Genomic DNA, 25,754 nt, shown 5'->3' on the forward strand with positions numbered 1-25,754 from the left:
TATGATCTTGTCAACATGTAATAATCAGGATCTGCAGCTAACACCACACACTGGATGGGTTTTATGAGCTGAATGGAAGCTGAACAGTAGAAAAGGTAATTATTTGAAATCCTGAGAATACCATTTGTATGCCATGCTTCACTTCACAAGTTAAAAAGGAAATACAATAGGGATATTATTCCGATTTTCAAAGTATATTTAAATCAGGTATTTGAAATCAGTTCGCTTTAATGTCAAATAACATTGCTGGCATGGCTTTAATTACCCAGAGGGTGCAGCACCCTGAAGAACAAAAAGTATTCTGGTAAGAAAGGGAAAGGAATTCTTTTAAGTAGTACACAGAACATTGCTTTTGATTCGCTAGGATATCTGTGCCAAAATATTTCACATCTTCTTTGAGCGTAGATGTCATGCAAATGCACTGCCTAAGTTAGCATCTTCAATCAGATGTCCTCAATGCCCTACAACTAGAATATTAAATGGGGAAGGCTGGACTCCCCGTGGAGGTGCAGATGCAGCAAACTCTACTTTACGAAAACCGGACACTCCGAAGGGATAACAAAAACGTCCCTGGGCTTCCTGCTATGAGGCAGGACCATGAACTACCATTCTGAAAACCATCAACCAGTGCGATCCATGCCACAAGAAGGAAGCTTCCACAGGCATTTGTTTGGCCATTGCTGGAAACAGAAAGATAGACTAACGGGACATTGGTCTGATTCAACACAATTGTCTTATCTCCAAGAAGGACTTGGATGACACAGCATGCTTTGCTTATTGAAATATCTCTCTTGCTTTACTCTCTGGAATGTCGATTTATAAAGCTAGCTTTTCTGATGTGTGTTTTTGTAAACACTAAGTCTGTCCTTTGGGGGGCGGGGTGGTTACATCCCCAAAAGTCACTCCCTTGGTGACCTTGAAGTATACACTGCATTCACTCTTCCTTTTCCATTGATCAGTCTGGCCACATTTCTGAAGCATGGGCGGGTTTCTTCCAGTTAGTTTTGTTTTCTTGCCTTTGCTACTTTTGGGGAAGCTCAAAACTATTTCAGTTCACTAAATTAGGCTGGCCATTGTGAAGACTGAGGATTGGTGCCCAGATGATATGCTGGCCACACTTGTTCACTATGAAGACATTCAAGCCCAGATCATCACTGCAAGAGTACTAGGATTCTGTGACTTGGATGGAACACAGACACAAGCCCTGTAAGGTAATCTTATTCTTCCCCCCCAAAAAAACCCTGTAATTCAGGAGTGCTTTAAGTTATGAAGCTTCCTCCAAATGTCCTTTTCAGGTAGACTAAGCACATTCCTTTAAGTCAATCTGTAACATGCACTGGTGTGTGTGTGTGTGTGTGTGTGTTCTTTGTTTTTTTGCTCCCTCTGCCTCCAGAGGCAGGGGCAGAGAAAAGCATAGCATCATGATGTCCGGACACGGGGCAAGTTACTTTGGAAAAGGGAGGGGGAAAGAACACAATGAGGGCATTTTTGGGTGACAGTTCCTTACTCTCACATTCAATTTTTGCTACTTCAAGCTCTTAGCCAAAAATCTGCAAAGGTTTTATGATAGGAAGCTCACTCTTCTCTTTTTATTATTTGTAAGGCAGCAGGAGGGAGAGAAGCTAAGTGTATCATTTGATGATGTCTAACCTGCACTGTGATGAAAGAAACTTCCACAAGATTGGTAGAACTGTGCAGCTCAAAGCACCCGCTACTTATAAACCAATTTTTCATCCATTTTTCCTCTTAGTTTACCAGGTCAGAACTGCCACACTGGAAACGACAACCTGGAAACTGTATTATAAACCTGCATGCTCGGGTACTTTAGAATTGATGAGGCAACACACGAGTGATGCCAAAAGATTCTGTGAGTATTTAAAACAGCTCAGAGCTGAGATATTAAAAATAGAAAGGCACACGCTTATTTGCTTGCTGCTTCAAATATCTACCCTGCCTCTGAACTTTAATCAGCGTTCGATAAAGACACATAATGAATCATATTCCCAGTAGCATGAAAGGGTAACAGAGGCTGGCATCTGAGTAAATGAAGATGAAATGTGGAGAGGCACAGAGAGCTTTTACTTACTTGTGCGTAGGACTGAAGGTGTGACCTCAATTTCACTCGTCGCTTGGTAAGGCTGGAAGGCTGACCCCGCAGCGGTGCCCAGCTCGCTGCCAAAGATCTCAGGGCTCTGGGTGCCAGTGGAGCTGGCGCTGGTACCATCTCCTCCATGGTGCGGGTCTTGCTCATCGAAGACAGCTACGAGCTGTGGAACAGCAAATGGATAATATGGTTAGAGGAAGAAGCAATGCTCAAAGGCATCTTCATGAGTCAGTGGTACAAAACGCAGAAGGTAAGGGTCATTTGTCGCATGGAACATTTTTGATGCAAGAGTTGGGGCCATGGCTCAGTGGTAGAGCATCTGCTTGGCATGCAGAAGGTCCCAGGTTCAATTCCCAGCAGTTAAAGGGACTAGGCAGGTAGGTGATGCGAAAGACCCCTGCCTGAGACCCTGGAGAGCCGCTGCCAGTCTGAGTAGACAATACTGACTTTGATGGACCAAGGGTCTGGTTCAGTATAAGACAGCTTCATGTGTTCATGTGACTGCACTAGTATGGAACATGGGACATATCTGGGCATGGTAAATCCCCCCACCCCTCAGAAATCCTGAGATGTTTTGCCCATCCTGAAGGACCTGAGACTGCGTTTGGATAAGCACACGCTAGCATGGTTGCTGCTCTTCCCAAAACTGCACCCGTGCCTAAAGACTCCTACCCATGTTGGTTGCTGCTGAGTCATGGCTCACAACTCTCCAGCTGATGCCTGGCCCCTTGAGAGATGCATCATCTGCGCAGCTGTTAGCCATAATCTAAAGGTTATTCACTTGTGAAAGTCTTTGGCATTCTCCTGCCAGCACGGGGGAAACTACTGGAGCAACTCATCCCATTTCGTGCCATCTCCAAAAGGGATCCAAGAGCATGACCCTTCTAAACATCCTAACCAAAACATATCCATAGTGGAATACAGCACATTTTTTTGCAAAGATAAGGGAAGCCAATTGAGACTTTCATGTACACAAGGAACGCCTTTGTTATCTTAACTCTGTGGTGAATGTTGTTAGAACATTCCCACAAGGTAGGGCTGTGAAATTATCGTTTTCATCTAGGAGAGAAACGAGAATGCCACAGTGATTTGGCAAAGGTAACTCAGGAAGTGTTTTTTAGAGCAAATAATTTATCCTATTCTTCCAAATGCCAGGCAATAACTGCGACAGCTGAAATTGTGTATGGAAGCATCCAAGAACAGAGACAAAAAATTCTAAAGCCATGGGTGGGGGAAGAAAGTGGAAATTTGAAAGGAAATGGAAACTTATGCAATATCGCCTTAAAGTACATAAAATTGATCATGTATAACTTAGCCCATAAAAATGAAATGGTTAAGTATTTCATGAAATTCACGAGTATCAGTGTCTTCATTTTATTCAGAGAATCATTAGAAGAAGGAGGAGTTGGTTTTTATACCCTGATTTTCTCTACCTTTAAGGAGTCTCAGACCAGCTTGCAAACTCCATCCCTTTCTCTCCCCACAACAGACACCTTGTAAGGTAGGTGAGGCTGAGAGAGTTCAGAGAGAACTGTGCCTAGCCCAAGGTCACTCAGCAGGCTTCATGTGTAGGAGTGGGGAAACCAACCTGGTTCACCAGATTAGAGTCAGCTGCTCACATGGAAGAGTGGGGGATCAAATCCAGATTAGAGTCCACCGCTCTTAACCACTACACCACGCTGGATCTTACAAATATAGGGTTGGATTCCACAAAACCATTCCACTACTGGAAGTACTTTCTTCCAACAAAAGGAACCTTCTTTCGGACATTTATGGAAGGCTCCTTCTGCCATAGGCACATGCCACTGCTAATGCAAACATATCTGTGAGATTCAACCCATAGTCACCATTATAAAGGGATTTGCAAACTAGCACACCAAGTTTAGATTAAGTCTATTCAGAAAATCCAGGGGGGAGGAGGGGGAGAGGAGCTGCACATAGAAATGATCAACACTGCAACAAGCAAACCAGAAAAGCAGCTTTATGAACTTGGCTTAAAATAATGGCTGCCATCCAAATACCCCTTGGCTCCATGCCCCACACAGCATTATGTGCCGTTCTGGAGGGTCTGCTAACCTTTAGAAGCAGCTTTTGGAGGAAAGGAGATCGCTTTTTTAAAGCACTGCTTTTAAAAGTATTGTATTCATCTCTAAGCTCTGTTTAAAAAAATAAATCCTAACACTTCCAAATTCTCCATTTTAAACTTCAGGAAAAGAAAAATAATACATTGAAACAAACAAAAATATTTCTCCCTTGGTTTGTTTCCACTTTCCCTTGGCCCTCACATCTTTAAGCAAGACTGGCAGGGTTCTTACCCATGAAAAGAGATATCTACAGAAAACAAAACACAGCTATCAGAAACAAACAGGTGATAATGCCCATACAAAAAGGTATGAAGTCATCTCCAAACATCACAAGTGCTACTATAATCTCCTACAGACATATTTTAATATACCCTTAACGGTGTGCATCTCTAATACAACTTCATTAACCAACCCTCAAGAGAGAGATTCCTGCTTTTGTGTGAGATCAGATCATCCAACCAGGCACAATGAACAACAGCCATAAAACACAGATTCCTGTAACTATAGCTTGACTGATAGATTCCTGTAACTACATTTTAATTGCATCATGAAACAAGTGCCTTAAACCCATTCTTGCCATCACAAAGTAAGGGGAGGGGGGCACAGAACTGCTGGCCCAGGCTTGAGAAGAAAGTATTAGAATTGAGCGTACTTACTGTGACATTATAAGGGCAACATCAATACATCTTTAGATATTATGCTCGAGCAACCGTTCACAAGACAATCTAGGAGGTGAATGATTGTTATAGTGCAATAATAGCACAATGCTCCACCATGTGTGGATGCAGCCATGGACCCAAGATATAGAATCACAAGGCATGGACCTGTCATGTGTTTTGATGAATTAAGGAGACAGAGCAGAAGCTGTCCTCCTTCATTCTCTTTGACAGTAGTACAACCTTGCGACTTGCTCAAGTGGGGACTCGCCACCTCCGAATGAGAACTCTCAAATGCTGACAACAGAGTTGTTGAGAGTCACCACAGACCTCCAGATGGAGATTCCCTCTGAGACAGCCTCTTATCCCAACCCAACCAGTTACATCACTTGACTGGCTACTGAGTGACTGGAGAACCCAGAAACTTGTCTCCCTAGTTCTCCCTTCTTGGTGGCCCCATTTATGAGCCAACAATAGGCCTCAACCTCAATATCAGAAGAATGGCCAACCATTCCTCCCCTCCTCCCAGCTTAACTCACTTAGGGATACTGTGTGATGGTCTAGCATATTGCCATAGAGCAATGCGTTTTCTGTTCTAGCAGAAATCTCAAACTGTCTCACTTGAGACCCTTCACATAACTTATTCACCCTGCAGAGCTATTAGAGATAAAGAGAATTGTCAAATCCAATGTGCTGCAGGTTAAAACACATTGTGCAAACTACAGGATACACCACCCAATAGCAGGAAGGAAGATACAAGGTCAAGCACATCAAGGTTTCCAGCAAACTGATAAAACCTTGGTCCAAGCCACATGTTATGCGAAAGCCAAGCATTATCAAATTAAGCTGAAGTGTTCACACACAAATGAGAGAGATCAGTTGGAACTTGTGAGTTCAGCAAAATACACACAAGTTTTCTCCATGTGAATGTTGCACTGAATTAACAACTGCAATTCTACGCAATTTACTAGCAAAATTGTTCACTTCGGCATAAAATAATTTCACAAACACACACCCTTAGAATCATCATGTGCATGCAAAGTATTTAAGCAGATAATTATCAATGTTTTGTTTCTATTCCATGGTCAGATGATAAATGATCTAGATTGACAATCAAATTCTGCTACTAAAACAAGGAACTGGAACCTACCACTCACAGATGTAGCATGCCCCAATCCACAATGTCTAACCACCCACAGCTATCCTGACAGACCACCAAGGCAGCTCCCACAGTCTAGTGGTAGCCCTAGATCACCATTTGGGAATCCCCAGAGTAAGGGGAGGAAAAACTGGAGGCGATGTAGCTAATACAGCCCTTATAGTTAATGATGGCAACAGTAAAACATTTTGCAAGCATTTCCCAGAATGAACTGCAGTGTAATGTCCATGACAATAGAGTCAAGCCAACTTTATAACCAGAGAACTCTCCAAGGAGCACTTGTTATTATGAGGTAATACCAAGGAAAAGCAATAAGTAAAGCTATGGCTTCTTGTTCTATTTAAGGCCTGATGCGCCACTTTGAGGAAAGTTAGATACAAGCACAATAAGTATGTGCATTTATGTCCAGCAGAAAGCAATGCAACTGACGTGAGCTTAACATAGGAACTGCTTTGGACCCAACACAGATCCAGAGGGAAGAGGAAACGGAAGCACCACTGCATTACATTTCCTGTTTCTCCTTTTCATCCAACACAAATAGGGTTGCCAGGTCCCTTTTTGCCACCAGAGGGATGTTTTTGGGGTGGATCCTGGGGAGTGTGGGGTTTGAGGAGGGGAGGGACTTCAATGCCATCGAGTGCAATTGCCAAAGCAGCAATTTCTCCAGGTGAATTGACCTCTATTGGCTGGATATCAGTTGTAACGGCAGGAGATCTCCAGCTAGTACCTGGAGGTTGGCTAAATCTCCTGTTATCACACAGTATTTCAACACGCAGCCACATGTGGCTGCATGTTGAAATACTGTGTAATAACAGGAGATTTAGCCAGCTATTATATGCAACACGCCCTTGCTTAATAGTAGTACCTGGAGGTTGGCAACCCTAAACACAGAATCGCCATGCTTTCCATGGCTGGGAGATGCAATAGCCCCCAATAGGAGGTGGCTTGCGAACCCTCCCAGGCATTGGGTAGAAAATGGTGAGGATATAACTGTGTCAGCTCAGAATGACAGAAGAACTCAAAGCTCTTGTAAAAAGAAGAGGTTACTTATTTTAACAGTGCACACAACAATCTAACAGCAACTCCTTTTGCCTTGCCTGTAGAAGAAGAAGAAGAGTTGGTTTTTATATGCCGACTTTCTCTCCCACTTAAGGCAGAATCAAACCAGTTTACAATTACCTTCCTTTCCCCTTCCCACAATAGACACCCTTTGATGGAAGGTGGGGCTGAGAGACCTCAAAGAGAGCTGTGACTAGCCCAAGGTCACCCAGCTGGCTTCATGTGGAGGAGTGGGGAAACAAATTCAGTTCACCAGATTAGCTTCCGCCGCTCATGTGGAGGAGCAGGGAATCAAACCCAGTTCTCCAGATCAGAGTCCACCGCTCCAAACCACCGCTCTTGAACACAACGCCATGCTGGCTCTGTAGCACAAGACTGGAAAAGATTCATCTGCGGAAACCTGTCAAACACCCCTTTGTTTAAGGTGCAGCATTCTCTTTGGGTCATGAGTAGGTAAGCACAGCCATCTGCTACCCTCTTCGCTAACAAATTAACTCTCATAATTCAGTAGTTCATAACAGATCTATTGGCAAGTGCCAATTTCCAGCGCAAAACTGACTTTTTACCAATTAGGCTTCGTTTCCTCTCTACGAAGACGGCAAAATACCGCGAGGCAATCAGAAAGAGAAGCGTCAGATTTGATTCTCCCCTCCTTCTGACACCAAGTGTAGGAAGTCCACCCCTCCAGTTACAATGCATTCCCATAAAGGTTGATAGGTAAACCTTCCTTGATGTGCAGAACATCCATTACCGTAAAAACCACCTCCGGTTATCTCTCTACACTCCAAGTAGCTAGCCTACAACCTGCCGTACCTATTGACTGATCGAAACATCCTCTGAAAATTAGCATTTCTTATTTCAAGCTTCCTTTTTGATCTTCCATATCTCGGCTGTTTCTAACCCTTCTTTGAACAAACTTTAAATTCAAGTGGAAAATCACCTTGAGGAGTCGCTTTCTTCCCCTCCCCACATCCCGAGGGTAAAAGGAACAAGCTTTTTTAAAGTTATGAGACACTGACAGAATGTTTTGCTTTCAACACAACGTTTTGACACATTGGGGTTACACAAAGTAGGTTAGCAATACTATGAGGCTGAAACAGACCTCAAAGAGCGAGCCACGCGTCTTAATGGGGGGGACTGGGTTTTAGCTACTGAATTATTGCAATGAACACTTCCTTTGCCTGTCTTTTCCCTCTTTATATGCCAGCTTTATGAAACCAGCCTCACACACCCATCACTACCATTAGTATGAGGGCAAATAATGCAGAGAGAAATTCAGGAGGAAAAAAAAACAGGCAGGGAAGAGGTAAACCCCTTCGCCTTCCACACCCTGTCACCAGTTGAATAATGGCTCCCCACTAGTGGTATTTCACCCCATGGGTCAGGAATGACCCGGTGTTTGCACAGGGGACCTTTACCTTACTAGTGGTATTCCTTCCGTTGTTTCTTTTTTTATGATAATAGCATGCACGGTTGTATGAAAGTAAAAAAAGGTAAAGGTCCCCTGTGCAAGCACTGGGTCATTCCTGACCCATGGGGTGACGTCACAACCCGACGTTTACTAGGCAGACTTTGTTTACGGGGTGGTTTGCCGGTGCCTTCCCCAGTCATCTTCCCTTTACCCCCAGCAAGCTGGGTACTCATTTTACCGACCTCGGAAGGATGGAAGGCTGAGTCAACCTTGAGCCGGCTACCTGAAACCGACTTCTGTCGGGATTGAACTCAGGCCGTGAACACTACCGCAGCTTACCACTCTGCGCCAAGGGACTCCACACATTTATTCAGCCCTGTTTTGGCTGTAAGACTGTAAGTTACTTTACAGTGTGAGGAGGAGGGGGAGGGGGAGGGGGAGGAGGAGAAGGAGGAGGAGAAGGAGGAGAAGAAGCAGAGTTGGTTTTTATATGCCGACTTTCTCTGCCACTTAAGGCAGAATCAATCCGGCTTACAATCACCTTCCCTTCCCCACAACAGACACCCTGTGACACGGCTGAGACTAAAATAAACTTTGATTTTTATAAAACTAATGAGTAAAGCTCCGCTTGTTGGTGAGTGCAACCCCCCAGAAATGAACCAAAGGCTGGAGAAATAAAAATGTGGGAAGGAAAAGCTCTCAGTCTTATTATTAAATAATATGCACCTTGTCCACCTGGAATCTGAAGGGGCTTTGGTCTGAATTCTGGACCCGGGTGAAAGGTTGCTGGTTCACACAACAAAACCATCTATTCTCTCAGCACACCTTATGCTCAGAAAGCTATCAGTTATGCAGTGCCAACAAAATACCCAATGTTATGGAAAGTAAGGTTTATGCATTACTTACTTCAGGCACCTGTGTGGAGCATTTAACAGCAATCTTCAAATAGGTGCAGAAGAAGATAAAAGCTGGGAGTCATCACCATAATGACCAAATTTACCTGGAAGCCTTGGATGACAACTAACCTGACTTTGACAAAGCAATTAAAGGGTAAGTCAACAGCTCCTAAATATCTTTTAATCCACTGCCTACATAGTGGGATCTCAAGTCTAAATCCTAAATAATTTAGGACCTTTGGGTGGCTACTGTGAGGAAAAGCTTAACTTTTGAAATATTAGTGCTAATTCATCTTAAAAGAAGTAACCGGATTCATATTTGATGAGGAAGTACGCACTCGTTTAACTTTATAGCTGGCTCGCCCATGCAGGGTTAGGCTAGGGCAGAAGTCCAACAGTGTACATCGAGCCACAGGGCCTCCCTTTTGTAACCCGATGCTGGTAAAGCGCATGGGTGTTGTTTTTGGATCACCATCTCACTGTACTGGTAGCGACATTTGGGCAAGGAATGCAGCGCCAAATGCAGTGAGTTATTGCCAAGACTTGTGTAATTAAGTAGTGTCTGACAGGCTTAAACTCCAGATGACATGCATACAGCCACTGCAGCAGGTGGAATTCAGAAGTTGGATAGGTCCACAGGCGCTCGTCAGATTGGCAAACAGCGCTGAAGCCAAAAGATCTGTGTCAGGCGCCACCAGCCAAAACTCTTAGTTTGCTGCTGTGCCTTACACTGTGGCAATCTTGGCAGAGATTCATTTACATCATGCTATAAATAACAAGACTTTTCCAGGGCAGGAAAGCAGATGTGTTTCTGTGGACCAAAACAGCCAGCATCACCAAAAAAAAAAAAAGTTAATGTTTGTTAATTCTGTAACACTAATTTACTCCTGAGAGTAACACCAGGAATGGCTTTTTTAAAATAACAGAATCATAGAGTTGGAAGGGACCACCAGGGTCATCTAGTCCAACCCCCTGCACAATGCAGGAAACTCACAACTACCTCCCCCCCACACACCCACAGTGACCTCTACTCCATGCCCAGAAGATGCCCTCCCTCTCATGAACTGCCTAAGGTCATAGGATCAGCATCTAGCCTCTGCTTGTATGTTTTATGCAATAGAGGAGCCGAGACCAATTTTTAATGCTGCTGCTATTTGAAAAGTATTTTCACATTGAACAATTAAAAAAGCAAAAAAAAAGTTATGCTAATACACACGCAGGTAAGTGAAAATGCAAATTGACAGAGCGGGGTTATTTAACTGGCACAGCAAAGTGATGAAATAATATGTAATATGAGACCTTACCAGTTCAAATCTTGCCTCTGCTGCAAACTCACTTGATAACCTTAGGCAACTCACTTCCAGTCTCTCACAAGCAAAATGGAGATAATATTATTTTCCTCCCTTACAGGGCTGTTGTAAAGGACACCAATAATTTAATGTGCTGATTTGACTTCTGAATAACTACATAAATATTTAACAGTATCATTTTACGGAAGAGACAGTAACTATAATAATGAATAATAGTTTCACAGAATTTTCATATTACAGATAGTGAATTTTTGGGTAAGCAGATGTTTCCAGTAATCATCTTCAGATCAGAGTTCGATTGTATTCCTCCATTCCACAGAAACTGGCAGAAGGGATACTTCCAGAAAGACTCAAAAGAGCTGTACTTATATAGTTCATTGCTACTCAAACATCGTTGTTTTTTTTCTAAACCTCAGCTGCCATACTTGCCTTCCATACATACAAGTCTCCTAATGCAACTTCTAAGGTGAGTAAAAAGACAAAAATGAAAGCCTTTTTACTAACTCTTCATCTTCTCTGTACTTATCCTTGGTCAGTTTCTCTTCCCAAGAGGAAATGTGCCATGAAAACCAAACTTCTTGTTTTCATCTTGGGATAGTCATTAAATTGTCAGATGTCTCCTGCTGACACGAATGAATCAGGCTTCTGGGATTCTTTGCTCACAGGTACAAGAAAACGTGTGACAACCCAGGAATTCTAAAACCTCCCTGTGGCGTCTCACAGCATGAATTTCTCCATGACCATGACTACATCAGCAGAAGCAACCACACTGAACTAATAAAATTTGATGGTAGAGGAGAACAGCTTTCAGGCTTTTGGTCACCTAAGTGGAACACAGAGAAGGATGAAGCAAGAATCACTCCTGTCGAAATTATCGCATAAGTGGGAAGGGGGAGAACTAATGCTATTTGTGAACGTCAGAGCACTTTCGGGGACTGAAGAAAACAGACCTGGAAATTCAGAATGTAAAAAGCATAACACAGTACACTATTTCATGGAAATCTACAAGACTGAGATCTAAGCTGCTTCCCATATTGAAATCCCTATTGGTGCTGCTAGCACACACTCAGTGAAGGTGAGGAGAACTCAAGGTTCGTATCTGGCTACTCGAAGACATTAAGATCATTCCAAAATTCAGTCTTAAAAAAAAAAAAAAGCTCATGCTTGAATTTGAATACTTTAAAGACTGGTCGATACTGTTTGAGAGCAGCATGGACAATACTGTGTTAGCAAGGATTGATTTGGTTACAACGCAACCATTGGGAAGATCCAGGGCAAAAACTATGTAAAGAGATAACAGGAGTATCCATATTTTGTCTAAGGGCCTCACTCCTCTTGTATCCTTTAGACAGAAGAGGAACTGGCTACTGTCTGGAAAGCAGAATCTCACCTGCTGAATCGCAGTGCTACACAGCGGCCATAACAGATCACAATTGCATGATCACCAATAGAAGACTGCTTACATGACTAGGCCCACTGTAGACATGCCAGAAAAAGATCTGTCATACACTCACATTACCTCAAACACAATGCTTCACACTGGAGTAGGGTTGCCAGGTCCCTCTATGCCACCAAAGGGAGGTTTTTGGGGCGGAGCCTGAGGAGGGAGGGGTTTGGGGAGGGGAGGGACTTCAATGTCATAGAGTCCAATGGCCAAAGCAGCCATTTTCTCCAGGTGAACTGATCTCTGTCATCTGGAGATCCGCTGTAATAGCGGGAGATCGCCAGCCACCACCTGGAGGTTGGCAATCCTAGTAGGTGGGTCTACAGAAGAAGGCTTTAATGGCCTAGCTAAAAGGACACACGGTTTTGCCTTTGGTGTGTAAGCAGACGGTGTGCCCTTGTATCCAGACACAGACCTGTGTGTGTGTGTAAAGTGCCGTCAAGTCGCAGCCGACTTATGGCGACCTCTTTTGGGGTTTTCATGGCAAGAGACTAACAGAGGTGATTTGCCAGTGCCTTCCTCTGCACAGCAACCCTGGTATTCCTTGGTGGTCTTCCATCCAAATACTAACCAGGGCTGACCCTGCTTAGCTTCTGAGATCTGACGAGATCAGGCTTGCCTGGGCAGACCTACCATGACACAAACTGCAGCAGTCATATTAGATAGTGGATTGAGGGGTTATTAAAGGCATCAGCTTGAGAGAGAGACAGACACATTTGGTGACTTGCCATAGACTGGCTGCAGAACTCCAAACTTGTACAGGCTGGACTGAAACACTTATATTTCTGTTATTTAAACAAGTCTCCAGATCTTGATCCTCATGGAAAAACTAATGACGCTGCTTATGAATTAGACAGGTCCTGCTACATATTTGTTTCAGAAACTCAATCGGCTGCCAACCTATTTAGCCAGAAGAAGCTCTCTAATTGTACCCTATAGATTTTGAATGCTGTAGAACCCAGAGTTGAGACCACTTTGATTCTTTTTAAAGTATCTCTGCATGAATGATGACTATACATCACACACAAAAAGATAAATTTTTTAAAAGTTATGCCACACACTTTGAAGATTACTGGCATTCAAAGTCTCTGGTCTAATTATCTTTCAGCTAAACAAAAGAAAATCAGACTAGACATTTATTCTATCCGAAAGCACAATGGAAAAAAAATACACATTATAGTAATGAACACCCCCCTTTTCAGTTGGGGTATCGACATTATTTATATAAAATATTTATATTGCTCCTGGGCGTCTCTGAACCCAAGGTGAGTAACAACAATACAAAAGCAATTTGATAAAACAAGCAATTAAAAGAGCAGTTATAAGACATTAAAAAACAATCTAAAAACACCTTATGCCCCCATCAGCAAGCTATTTCCCCTTTGCCCAGGGCTCAGGCTGCTCCCAGTGCCCTCGGAAACTACCGTTTCGCAGCCTCGCTGGAATGCCAGGAGGGTAGGAGACCCCCCTGAACTCTTGTGGGAGGCTGTTCCAGAAGCATGGGGTGGGCCACTGGGAAAGCTCAGGGCCAGATTCCTGTGCAACATGTCTTAGACAAGAGGGGTATTAACAAGAAATGTTGCTGGGAATAATGAAGCTGCCGCACAGGAACATGCAGGGAGAGGTGGTCCTTCAACTACGTGGGCCATAAGTCGTGAAGGGCTTGAATTGAACCCAGAAACTAATTGGCAGCCAGTGAAGGGACCTTAAAATAGGAGTGACAAGGTTCCACCAGCTAGCCCCAAACAGCAAACATGCTGTCACATTTGTAGCAGCTTCAGTTTCCAGATCATCTTCAAGGGCAGCCCCATGCAGAGCATGTTACAGTACTCTAGCCTTGAGATAACCGAAGCATGGACCAGTGGGGCCAGACACACATCACAACTGTAAATTGGTATGACAATCACAACATTCCCCAAAATGTATTGTGATTTTGTGAGCTTGGTGGGGGGAAATGTATTGGAAACCTACAGACTGACAACTACCTAGATTATGTCAATTAAGAAGGTTTTAAAATGGTTTAAGCTTTGCAGTGAATATATGAATAATCTTCCTCTCTCAGACACCCATACCCAAACACAGGCCAAAGTCCATCTTATCTATTTCGAGGATAATGAAATATGCCAAAGGCTATATTCCACATATCTCTTTCCAAAACAACCTACAGACCCAGCCCAACATGTTACAATGGAAAGTTCATGTAGCATCAAATGAGCAATAAATGTAGTTCCCTCATTTGAGAAAACAGATTTAATCTAACAGCAAGAACTATAATTAGAATCTGTGCATAATCTAACTTTATTATACCTGAAAAGAAATGGTGTATAAAAGGATTATAGAAGCAATATGAAATTTAAGACTAAATATATAAAGACAGTAACCGATTATTGTTTGGAGATGACTATAAAATCAATTTGTAAGCTTTCTGACAATTGAACTGACTTTAATGGCCCCAAATACTTAATCATTCTCTGCACTTCACATTCTTATATGGTTCATTAAAAACCCATTTCAAGGCAGCTAGCATTCCAATGGGCTTGAAACAGGAAATTCGGCAGGAACTCAGATGGTGCAACCAGTGTGCCTTGCTTCCCATAAACGTAAAATTAAAATGGCAAACAATGGTACCTAAGAGAAATCCTAAATAAGCGTGCAACTGCGTCAGGAACAAAGATATATGCATTAATGCAAAAAGCGGAGATGAATGCTTACAAAAAATGCACTTAGTACATCTAATAAACAATTAGCCATTATACTGCCTAGCTCCCCCATCAAAATTTCATATCAAATCTATCTTTTTCATAATTATCTTTCAAAACAACTACCCATCAGGCATCTAATAGGAAGAAAAGCATGCGTTCTGTCAGTGAAAATGAATTTTAAAAGCTGTTTCATTTGTCCCTAAATGGCTCAGAGCAACTTTTACATATTGAGGGGAAAATGGTTTATTCATACTTTCTAAAGGGTAGTTTTCCCCTCTCTACCCATCTGCAAGAGATTCTCACTTACACGGTAAAATTGGGCCTGATCCAAACTTCATCGATTGTGGGGCAGTCTACTTCTCATGCCAAATATGACAAGAGAAATTCCAACACGGATAGGTGAGTCAACTGATGTGGTAATGTATGAACTGGTCTTCCAGTGTGGTGTAGTGGTTAGGAGCGGTGGACTCTAATCTGGAGAATTGGGTTTGATTCCCCCCACTCTTCCACATGATCAGCACTCTATTCTGCTGAACAGGGTTGGTTTCATCAATCCTGCACATGAAGCCTGGTGGGTGACCTTGGGCTGGTCACAGTTCTCTCCAGACTCTCTTAGCCCCACCTACCTCACGTGGTGTCTCTTGTGGGGAGAGGAAGGGAAGGCAACTGTAAAACAGTTTGAGTCTTCTTAAAAGGTAGAGAAAATCAGGGTATAAAAACCAACTCTTCTTCCACAGCTCACAAAAACAACATAGCACCAGTCTGACTTCCGGTCAAACAAAAGAATAAATGGAGAAAGGGATGTTGGGGGTTTCCAAGCACAGTCATAAATTATACTGGAGTTATAGCAGCAAGACACAACCAATCTACTATCAACGAGAATTATCAGGGGCCTGGAGACCAAGCCCTATGAGGAAAAGCTGAGGGAGTTGGGAATGGTTAGTCTGGAGAAGAGGAGGTTGAGGGGGGACATGATTGCTCTCTTTAAGTATTTGAAGGGCTGTCACTTAGAGGAGGGCAGGGAGCTGTTCCTGTTGGCAGCAATGGATAAGACTTGCAATAATGGGTTTAAGTTGCAGGAGGAAAAGTACCAGCTCGATATAAGGTGTTTTGTTTTTGTTTTTTGTTACAGTAAGAGTTGTGAAGGAGCCCAGTGGTGCAGAGTGGTAAGCTGCAGTACTGCAGTCCAAGCTCTGCTCACAACCTGAGTTCGATCCCGACAAAAGTTGATTTCAGGTAGCCAGCTCAAGGTTGACTCAGCCTTCCATCCTTCCGAGGTCGGTAAAATGAGTACCCAGCTTGCTGGGGGTAAAGGGAAGATGACTGGGGAAGGCACTGGCAAACCACCCCATAAACAAAGTCTGCCTAGTAAATGTCGGGATGTGACATCAGCCCATCAGTCAGGAATGACCTGGTGCTTGCACAGGGGACCTTTACCTTATTTAAGAGTTGTTCAACAGTAGAATCAGCTACCTAGGGAGGTGGTGAACTCCCCCTTTTAAGCAGAGGATGGACAATCACTTGACAGGGATGCTCTAGGCTGATCCTGCATTGAGCAGGGAGTTGGACTAGGTGGCCTGTATGGCCCCCTCCAACTCTATGATTCTACACACATTGTACAATTCTGGAAAACAATTACTAGAGAGGTCTTGTTAAAAAAATAAGCCTTCCACCAAGTAGCCTCTCTTGTGCCCCTCCCCACTAGGTAACATAAAATTACAGGTGGTATGGGATACATTTCCTTCATATGCATGTGCTATGATCGAGTCAGCACACTGCCATTTTAGATATTATTCTGCCAGTAGCTACCATATTTGTTGTGTTGCTCAGGCAGGCACTCAAGGTGCTGAACATCCCTCTGTAAAAAATACCAACAGAAGGTATTCTCTGGTTGTACTGAACTGCAAAAAGAAAAGAAAAAATACCAGCTTTTGGTAACATGGAGAAGAAAAGTTTGTGTGGTTACAAATTCCTGTTGACCTGAGAAGGATCCCACCTCTCCAATTAAATCTGCTTCTGCTTTTCTTTGCCTCTCTCCCTTCAGTTCCAGCTGCAACTTTCTCCTCTCTCTAGTTTAACCACAACTGGCATGTTCCTCATCTTTTCCAGCTACAATTTAAAAAACTAGCAATAATGTCATATCAACTAGAGGACAGTGTGGGAGGGAATCTCAGTGCATGCTACATGACTTGGGGTGTAAGTTTTGTACATAAGGACATCAATTTGAGAAACTAACTTGAAAGGAACTTTTGGAGGCACAGAGCTATTATTACATTTTTATCCTGCTTGGCCTTGCCCTTCTTTCAAGGAATTCAAGGTGGCACACATGGTTCTCTCCTCCTCTTCCATTTTCAGTCCTCCTCCATTTTGTCCTAAGGGGTATTCATGGCTACTAGTCAAAATGGATACTAGTCATGATGCATACCTATTCTCTCCTGGATCAGAGGAGCATGCCTATTATATTAGATGCTGTGGAGCACAGACAAGATAATGCTTCTGCAGCCGTCTTGTTTGTGGGCTTCCCAGAGGCACCTGGTTGGCCACTGTGTGAACAGACTGCTGGACTTGATGGGCCTTGGTCTGATCCAGCATTGCCTTTCTTATGTTCTTATGTTCGCGCATCAACCGTGTGAGGTAAGCTAGGCTGAGAAGAGACTAGCCAAAGATCCATCAGCAAGCTTCATGGTAGACAAGGTATTCAAACCTAGGTCTTCCAGATTCTAGTCCAACACTCTAACCATTAGGCCACATGCAGCGAGGGAGCTATTGTGGTATAATGGTGTCTGACTAGGATCTGGGAGATCCAAATCTGAATCCTTAATCTACCATGAAGCTCACTGGATGACGTTTGGCCAGTCAGTCTCTCTACAACTATAATTAGTTGTCCGTTTCCTTGGATCCTGGCTCAGGTGGTTTGGGTAGGTTCCTACTTGGAGACAAGCAAAAGCAAAGAAGAAAAAGAGATATACAGAGACACCAATCCTCTTATTGTTTGCCTGGAAACATTTAGGAAGGTGCACTTGGAAAGCAGCCATTCAGATACACACAGACCCCAGTTGGGAATTCTAGGTGAAGACAGGCACGGCCTGAAAGCTAGTTGAGTTGACACATTAAAACATAATGATATCAAGTTTGAAATGTTTCTAAAATGAATTCCCCCTTATGCAATACATGAAACATAATCGCTCCTCTTGTTACTGTGTCATTTTGAACTAATCGAAGGGAATTTGTAGTGAACATACAGTTTTTGTTTTCAAAAAACATCACCTGGTCTGAGGTTTTGGACAGACACATGGAAGAATTTACCATATTACGCGCTACCAATCGCATGTGTCATGTTTAATTTAGAAAAGAGAAATAGAACAAAATAAACAAACTGCTTTAGAAAATCAGATCGAGAGATGTGCACCACATAATGAAGAGAAAATATATTTGGCTCCCTTGCCACAAATGAAAACACAGCCTTCACCAGATGCAAAAGATGTTATATTACTGGGAAGCCAGGAGTATAAAATCCCACCCCTCTTTAAAAGGGAATGCACAGGGCGCCCTTGATGGCTCTTCCACCTCTCCTCCATGCGGCAAAATGTGCAAGTCTGAAAAAGCTCTCGGCAGGTCAATGGTTTTCAGTTCAAAAATGTGTCTGACCCACAAAACGCAGGTCACACAGAAGGTTCTGTGTTTGACTCCTGACACGGGGATTGGCAGCCACAGCCCTGATGTTCCATGGCCAGGAATCCAGACGCTGGGTTATTAGAGAGGAGGGTGTAGCACAGAAAGATATATCGTTCAAATAAAGATGTATTAAGCCTAACCTATTGTCTCATTTGTCATGAGGTTGGTGCTGCAGGCCTTAAATGCCAAGAAAATAACGGACACTGCAGGCTTCCCAAATGCAGACACCGTCAAAGTTTACAGTATTTTATTTTTTAAAAAGGCACCAAACACGTACAGAACAACTTTAAAATTTAAGGGTTTAATTTGAATCAAGTGCGTAGAAGTATCCGAATCAGTTAAACATACAAACCAATATTTGCGACATATTAAAGCGCTCAAGGAAAATGGGATTTGTAAAATATAGCCACTAATTTTACATAGTGTATGCTGCTCAGTTTAATTTGCATGCAAAAGCCAGGGAAATGCAATTAGAAATACTCATCTACTGACAGAGATGAGAAGCTTCAAATAGTTTTTGATTCCCTTCTGTTCTGCTCATTATTTCAACACCTCACCATAATAAAGGAGCAGATAATACTTTTTTTCCCTGACATTAGCCTAAATTAGCTTTGGTCCGCTATGCAATACCTATTAATTTAAGCTTATTTTAATCAACTGTCAAGATTGATTCCAAATGTAAACACAACACAAGAAATACCCTTTGGTTTTTTATTACCACCTATGGAAGAACTTTTCCAAAGCAATTCAAAGACGAAAGGTCACGGCAAAGGCAAGGTTAAGGTTTTTAATTTTGGTTTCAAATGAGACTGAACAGTGTTTGGGCCATGTCCAAAAGTTAAGAACGTAAGAAATTTAAATATAAAGAATACAACCTGATCAAACTCATGCAGTGGCTGCCAGATGCTTCCATACTATAATGAATTCCATTAGTCGTCTATTTTAAAAGCCCGTGTGGTTCAGGCTTTTTTAGTAGGGCAGGTTCTCCAACCCCTTAATTGCTGTTTTTTCAGATTTACGGGAAAAAATAATTGTATCTTTAACCCAGATTATAATATGAATGATAAACTGAATACCGTCTTATAGTGGCAGTGCAGGACTCTACATGAACATTACAAATAACTATGGCAGAACATTTTCAACTACCCCAAAGAGCTGAGATATCTCATCAGTTCAGCTATGTCATAGGGACACAATTTCCAAAGTCCATACACAAACCTCATCTTTTTCTATATTCCCACTATCCCAATACTACTCCAAACTATCCCCACTTCCAAGAACGCTCTGTGGCCAACTCCCATTCTCAACTAGGCAATTTGTTCCTGTCACCTCCCCACCATGGCATTAATCTTTCCTGTATTAATTCACCAGCACAAGCTAAATATGAAGAACAGGCAGTCCATTCCTGAAGGGGGGGGAGCAATGCTCCTTTGGAGCACTACCCCCCCCTTTAGGAATAAGGTAGCATCTATCCGGCGTGAGGGCAAACACGCCAGCGTTCAAGCGCCGCCGGCCCCTGCTGCTGGGGTGGGTGGGGGGCGTTACTGCGGGTGGAGCTAACTTTAGGCAGCTTCTACAGCCCTTTCGCCCCAGGAACACCCCCTTGAGTGACGGTGGTCTTTTTGGTGGTGCAGCCCCACTGTTTTCTATGGGGCATTTCCCCCATTTTTTCCTTTTTTGTATTTTCAAAAATGCTTTCCCTCCCCCCCTTCGCTGTCACGGATCTACCCCCTTCAGGATTGCCCTCTTCTTGTTTGCTAAGGAATAAGGGAAAGTCTCCAGCATTCTCATCAGTAACTACTGCATGAACAGAACATCCTTGCCATGTTCTGTTAACTTGGGGCGGTACTACGCAAGTCAAATGTAGCACAATTACCATCATTTGTACATACCAATCCAATAAGGGTTCCAAACACCATCAATCCTATTTTTATACGAACAGATTTGTTGCATTTTTTTTCCTTTTGTGACAAGTGGGGCATGTGGACCGACGTCTTTGGGGCATGTGGACCGACGTGCGGATCCTTCACTGCAATTCTGCACACGGCTAATGCCAGAACTGCAATGACATTTTGGCAGCGAATGAGACCCCCCTAGTTGTAGGAAAGATGGTCATTCCCTCTTCAGCACCTCAAAGGATACTGTGGTCCGATCACCCCACTTTCTTTTGATTAGCGCATTCACAGTCCTGAGAAGGGACTAGACAGCACCAGCTGCTGTCTGTTTTAGTGTCATCTGTGGGGCTGGTCCATACACTAAATTGGTGTTTCTTGGGGCCATCTTTTCCCTCAGGAGCCATCCAATTCTGTGACAAATGTAACACAGGAACTGGTAGGTCACAGCTCTTTGCCACAGCAACTTGTATGATCTCTGGAACTCAAATTTATATCAAGGCTCAGATCTGGGACTGGATGGATGGTTTGTTTATTCAAAATATTTTTTTTATATTGACTTTCCACCCAAATAAGGCAGCAAGTGATTAAAAACATTAAAATCAACTTTCAAGATACAAATATATAAAGAACAATTAGAACAACAATTAACCAAAGCAGGTAAAAAGGAAGGGAATGCCAAATGAAACAGTAAAGTCTTCACCTGCTGGTGGAAGACGACATTACACAAAATGGGGAATCTGCCACAGCAAGAAAAAATAGTCAATAAAATATGTAACTGAGCTGAGACTTGGGGTGTATCTCTCTCAATTATCTGAGGAAGTGAGCGGTGCCTCACGAAAGCACATAACCTAACAGAAATTGTGTTAGTCTTTAAGGAAGTTCACTGGACTCTTGCTCCTTTCTCTCAATTGTTTGTTTAAATTGAATTGCCTCTCCAGAGAACTACTGAAGGAGGATAACAACAGAGTTAAACAGTAACTCTCCTAAAGCACCACCCAGGATACGATACGATACCTAACACCAATGTGTGTGTGTGTGTGGGGGGGGGGGGCAACCCAGCAGAAAAATCTAATAAAAAACCCAGGCACAAGCAAAAATAAATCAGCCTAAGAAACACAAAACCAGGACAGCTCACAAAACCACTACCCGATAAATACAGAGTGGTAAAAATATGTGGTAAATCGGGCAAGAATAATACTCAGCTGAACACCTGGACCAAAGATCATTTCAAAGACAGAGCACCACCACTAGAAAAGCCCCGTTCCTGGTTCCATTTTGAGCCCGGTGAGGCTTCTAAACAGTCTTCAAAGCCTCACATGGAATGCACTGCAGCAATCAACCCTGGATTCAATCAGAGCACCAACTATCATGCCCAATACACACATCTCAAGGGTCATTCAAAGCAGCTCAAAGATACCCAACCGCCTTTTGATCACATTGAGAGAATTGATAACTACTTATTTATTTCATATTATAGCGCAGCTTTCTTACTGGAACTCAAGGTGAATACAAAAATACAAAACAATTCATACAGCAAAGTCCTCCGGTAATAAAGAGTGCAGCAGCAGCAGCAGCAGCAGCAGCAGCAGCAGGAGGAGGAGGAGGAGGAGGAGGAGGAGAAGAAGAAGAACCACCTGTGAGGTAGATGGGGCTGAGATAGCTCTAAGAGAACTGTGACTAGCCCAAAGTCACCCAACTGGCTTCATGTGTAGGAGTGGGGAATCAAACCCGATTCTCCAGATTAGAGTCCACCGCTCCTAACCACCGCTCTTAACCACTACACCATGCTGGTTTACAGGCTAGGATTACAGAACTAGAAAACGGTATATGAACAAAACTCTGTCTAAGGAATGATATACCATAAAGGAGAAACTGGGTTACAAAGGTAGAAGACAATGCAATAAAAAGGAGAAATATAGACTACAATCCTATCTCTTATAAAAGTGATCTCGAGAGCTGTACCACTGTACTAGAGTTGTACTTTATAAAAACATTTTGTTTTGCACATTCTGTAGAATGATAGAAGTTATGAGGAGCCTTCCTGACAACTCTACTCTTAAACATTCACTAGACTACAATGGATCACAGAAAATTACATGGCTGAGGCATGAAAATCGTGTTTGCTTTTACAAACGACTGATAAAGTTCCTTCCAGTGGCCAATATCAATTGCTAACATTGCCAAGAAAAGGCAGTACAATATTCTCGCCAAGATGTAGCTAGGCACTTCCCATGAAAGACTTCCCAGGAAATTATTTGGATCCCTACATTGCAGCACTGTATCCTGCCCCAATCTCTTTCCTGTCTTAGCAGGCATCAGCTTTTTAGCTAGGCTCCTCCATCACTTCCAGGTGAGGAGGGGGAATACAGCTGGAACGGCTTGGAGTCCTTTGTCCAAGGCAACAATTCGGTTTCAGCACATAGTTTACATTTCATATTGAATTCAAAGCATGCTACACTTGCTTATTTTTTATTAAAAACCATTCAAGATTTTTATCTCTCCGTGCCAAATGGATCATTACACTGTCAACACTTATCTTTATTATGAAAAATATTCTGAATTGAACTCCCTTTTGTTGAACGGACAAACAATATATTCAATGGTAGGTCTGGTTTTCCTCAAGTTTTGCATAAGGGCAGAAAGTGTGTAGAGGCTTATTACCAAGAGCTCTGGGTGTCCACATCTCACTAATAGGCAGCATGTTGAACTCTGAAATAAGATTTAAATGCTCTTTTCTCGCCATCAATAAACATTCTTCTAGTGCATTCATGGAAATTTATGGGCTTAATCTAAGGGGTGAAGTTTTGACTTCATAATTTTCTGACTCCCCCCAACAGCACATTTGCATTAAGATTACTTTTCCCACCATGATTATAGCTCAATTATAAATCATTTGGATCTTCTTACAGATCTATATATTTAAATGTAGCATTGGCTGGCTTTGGAGTGAAAAAATGCAGGAAGAAGACTTCACCCAAACAACTGTCGGGAAATGAACCAGAGATGTTTTCCTTCCCTTAGACCAATTAAAAGCATAAATTATTGCCTACATAAAGCACATTTGCATACTCATGACCAAGGCTGGCAATTTCTCTTTCACCCACGTATCACAAAAAGATGGCAGTCTGGCTGCACAAAAAATATTCAGAAACCATCCAACACCAGAGTTGTAGGTGATGGACTTTAGAAGGGCTTGGCTCCTGTGCTTAAAGATTAATAGAATCATAGGCTCATAGAATTGGAAGGGACCACCACTGTCATCTAGTCCAACCCCGTGCACAATGCAGAAAACTCACAACAAACTCCCCCCACATCCCCAGTGACCCCTACTCCATGCCCAGAAGATGGCCAAGATGCCCTCCCTCTCATGAACTGCCCAAGTTCATAGAATCAGCATTGCTGATAGATGGCCATCTAGCCTCTGCTTAAAAACCTCCAGGGAAGGAGAGCTTACCATGCCCCAAGGAATCCTGTTCCACAGAGGAACGACTCTGTTAGAAAATTCTTCCTAATGTCTAGATGGAAATTCTTCTGATTTAATTTTAACCCATTGGTTCTGGTCCGACCTTCTGAGGCAACAGCAAACAACTCGGCACCCTCCTCTATATGACAGCCCTTCAAGTATTTGAACATGGCTATCATATCCCCTCTCAGTCTTCTCCTTTTCAGGCTAAACATACCCAGCTCCTTCAATCTTTCCTCATAGGACTTGGTCTCCAGACCCCTCGCCATCTTTGTTGCCCTCCTCTGGACATGTTCCAGCTTATCTACTTCTTAAATCGTGGTGCCCAAAACTGAACACAATACTTTAGGTGAGGTCTAACCAGAGCAGAGTAAAGTGATACCATCACTTCACATGATCTGGACACTTTCCTGTGATTGATGCTTTCCCGTGAACAAAGGCTTGGACCTGGGGGTTGGTGTCACCTCTTCTATAGCCAAGCTAAGTGGTAGAGAAAGTCAGCATATAAAAACCAGCTCTTCTTCTTTAGCTTATCCTGGAGCGTAGCACACCAGTTCTGTACATAAGCTGTGTCTTCCGAGATCTGGCTAGCTCATCGTTTCCAAACGTAACCCACTATCCCTATACCCTTTACCACTTCAAATGTATCATTATCGTTCATGGACTGCAGCTCAAGAAGAGACACTGCCAAGGATCACAATTTCATCATCATCATCATCATTAAGTGGCTGTCATGCCCAAAGTAACAGAGCTCTTAGACAGAATATCCAACTTCAATTGGAACAAGTTATCGCATGAAGAAGCTGGGATAGCCCAAATTCTGACAGGTATATAAAGCATAAAGCCATCTTCCTGCTGGGCTGAGCATGTTTAGGGAAAGAAAACGAACAAGTATGCTATGTCCTTTCACATGAAAGCAGGATGTTTGTGTTGAAAAGTCTCTCTTCTCTAGCTTATTTTCCATTTACCCTAATCCTGTTTACATATTTAGAACTATCTGGGGATTTGGTCCAAGGCTTCCTCTTGTTTTTCTCTTTTGGGTCTTCTCCAATTGCCTCCTGCCAGCGAAGTGCTGACCTCCTTCGGTACTGTTGGTTAAGTCTCATTATCACCCATGCAGAACCATCTTCTTTGCAACCACCGCTATCTACAAGAACCTTCCGGTATTTTTATTCATCATCGATTCCCAGTCTATTGGGAATGTCAGTGCCTTTTGGCCTTTACTCATGCCTCTCAGTTCCACTGCCATTCCTATTTATTCACCTATACGTGTGTGCGCACACACATGCAAACACACACAAACCTCAGTAACCTTATTATCTAGGTATTAAAATATTTCTGAAGCAGCTTGTGAGAAAGTCACGGTACAAGATAATGTCTTATTGCATGAGACTGGTTGCTGTGGAAATTATTATGCTGTCACAAAGGATTAGAATTTAAAATGGGAAATAAACAGCAGGAATGGATAATACCTTAAAGATCCTGTTTTAATGAAAACATCCCTGGTAATTAAAAATGGTGAGGAAGAGTGGAATACACTGATGGAATAGTTTCAAAGGAGGCGACTATTTTTGGGGGGTAAATTCCCCCCCACTCAACGAGTCATATTTTGCGGCGTTTTATATCGCTTTTAAATTACCTGCCTCATTGGAGATCATTTGTTCATTAAAATTGTTCTACCCCTGTAAATACGGGAGATAATGCTACAGAGCTACATCACACATCATCGAATTACACAGTCCTTGTTCCTTCAAGCAGCACCTTGGCTTTTCTCAGGAATTACTTCTGGAGAGATAGAAATAATTATCTGATTTATCTGCACAAATATTAATAGAAACCCTTGAACAAGAAACTCGTTAAGAGCCCTGAATGTATAAAATATACCCCATTCTGCCA

The 25,754-nt window shown here is 42.7% G+C and overlaps 1 protein-coding gene across 4 annotated transcripts in view; it reads right to left on the reverse strand.

Annotated features, from left to right (window-relative positions):
* The window catches only part of PARD3 (par-3 family cell polarity regulator), a 671,910-nt gene that overhangs the window by 430,762 nt on the left and 215,394 nt on the right, over positions 1-25,754 (reverse strand). For all 4 annotated transcript variants that reach the window (XM_056857249.1, XM_056857250.1, XM_056857248.1 and 1 more), the window contains one exon: positions 2,087-2,267. In XM_056857249.1, the coding sequence (XP_056713227.1) occupies positions 2,087-2,267 (181 nt within the window). The remainder of the gene's footprint in view (positions 1-2,086; positions 2,268-25,754) is intronic.

The sequence above is a fragment of the Euleptes europaea genome, chromosome 11 (genome assembly GCF_029931775.1).
Source record: "Euleptes europaea isolate rEulEur1 chromosome 11, rEulEur1.hap1, whole genome shotgun sequence".
NCBI classification, from domain to species: domain Eukaryota; kingdom Metazoa; phylum Chordata; class Lepidosauria; order Squamata; family Sphaerodactylidae; genus Euleptes; species Euleptes europaea.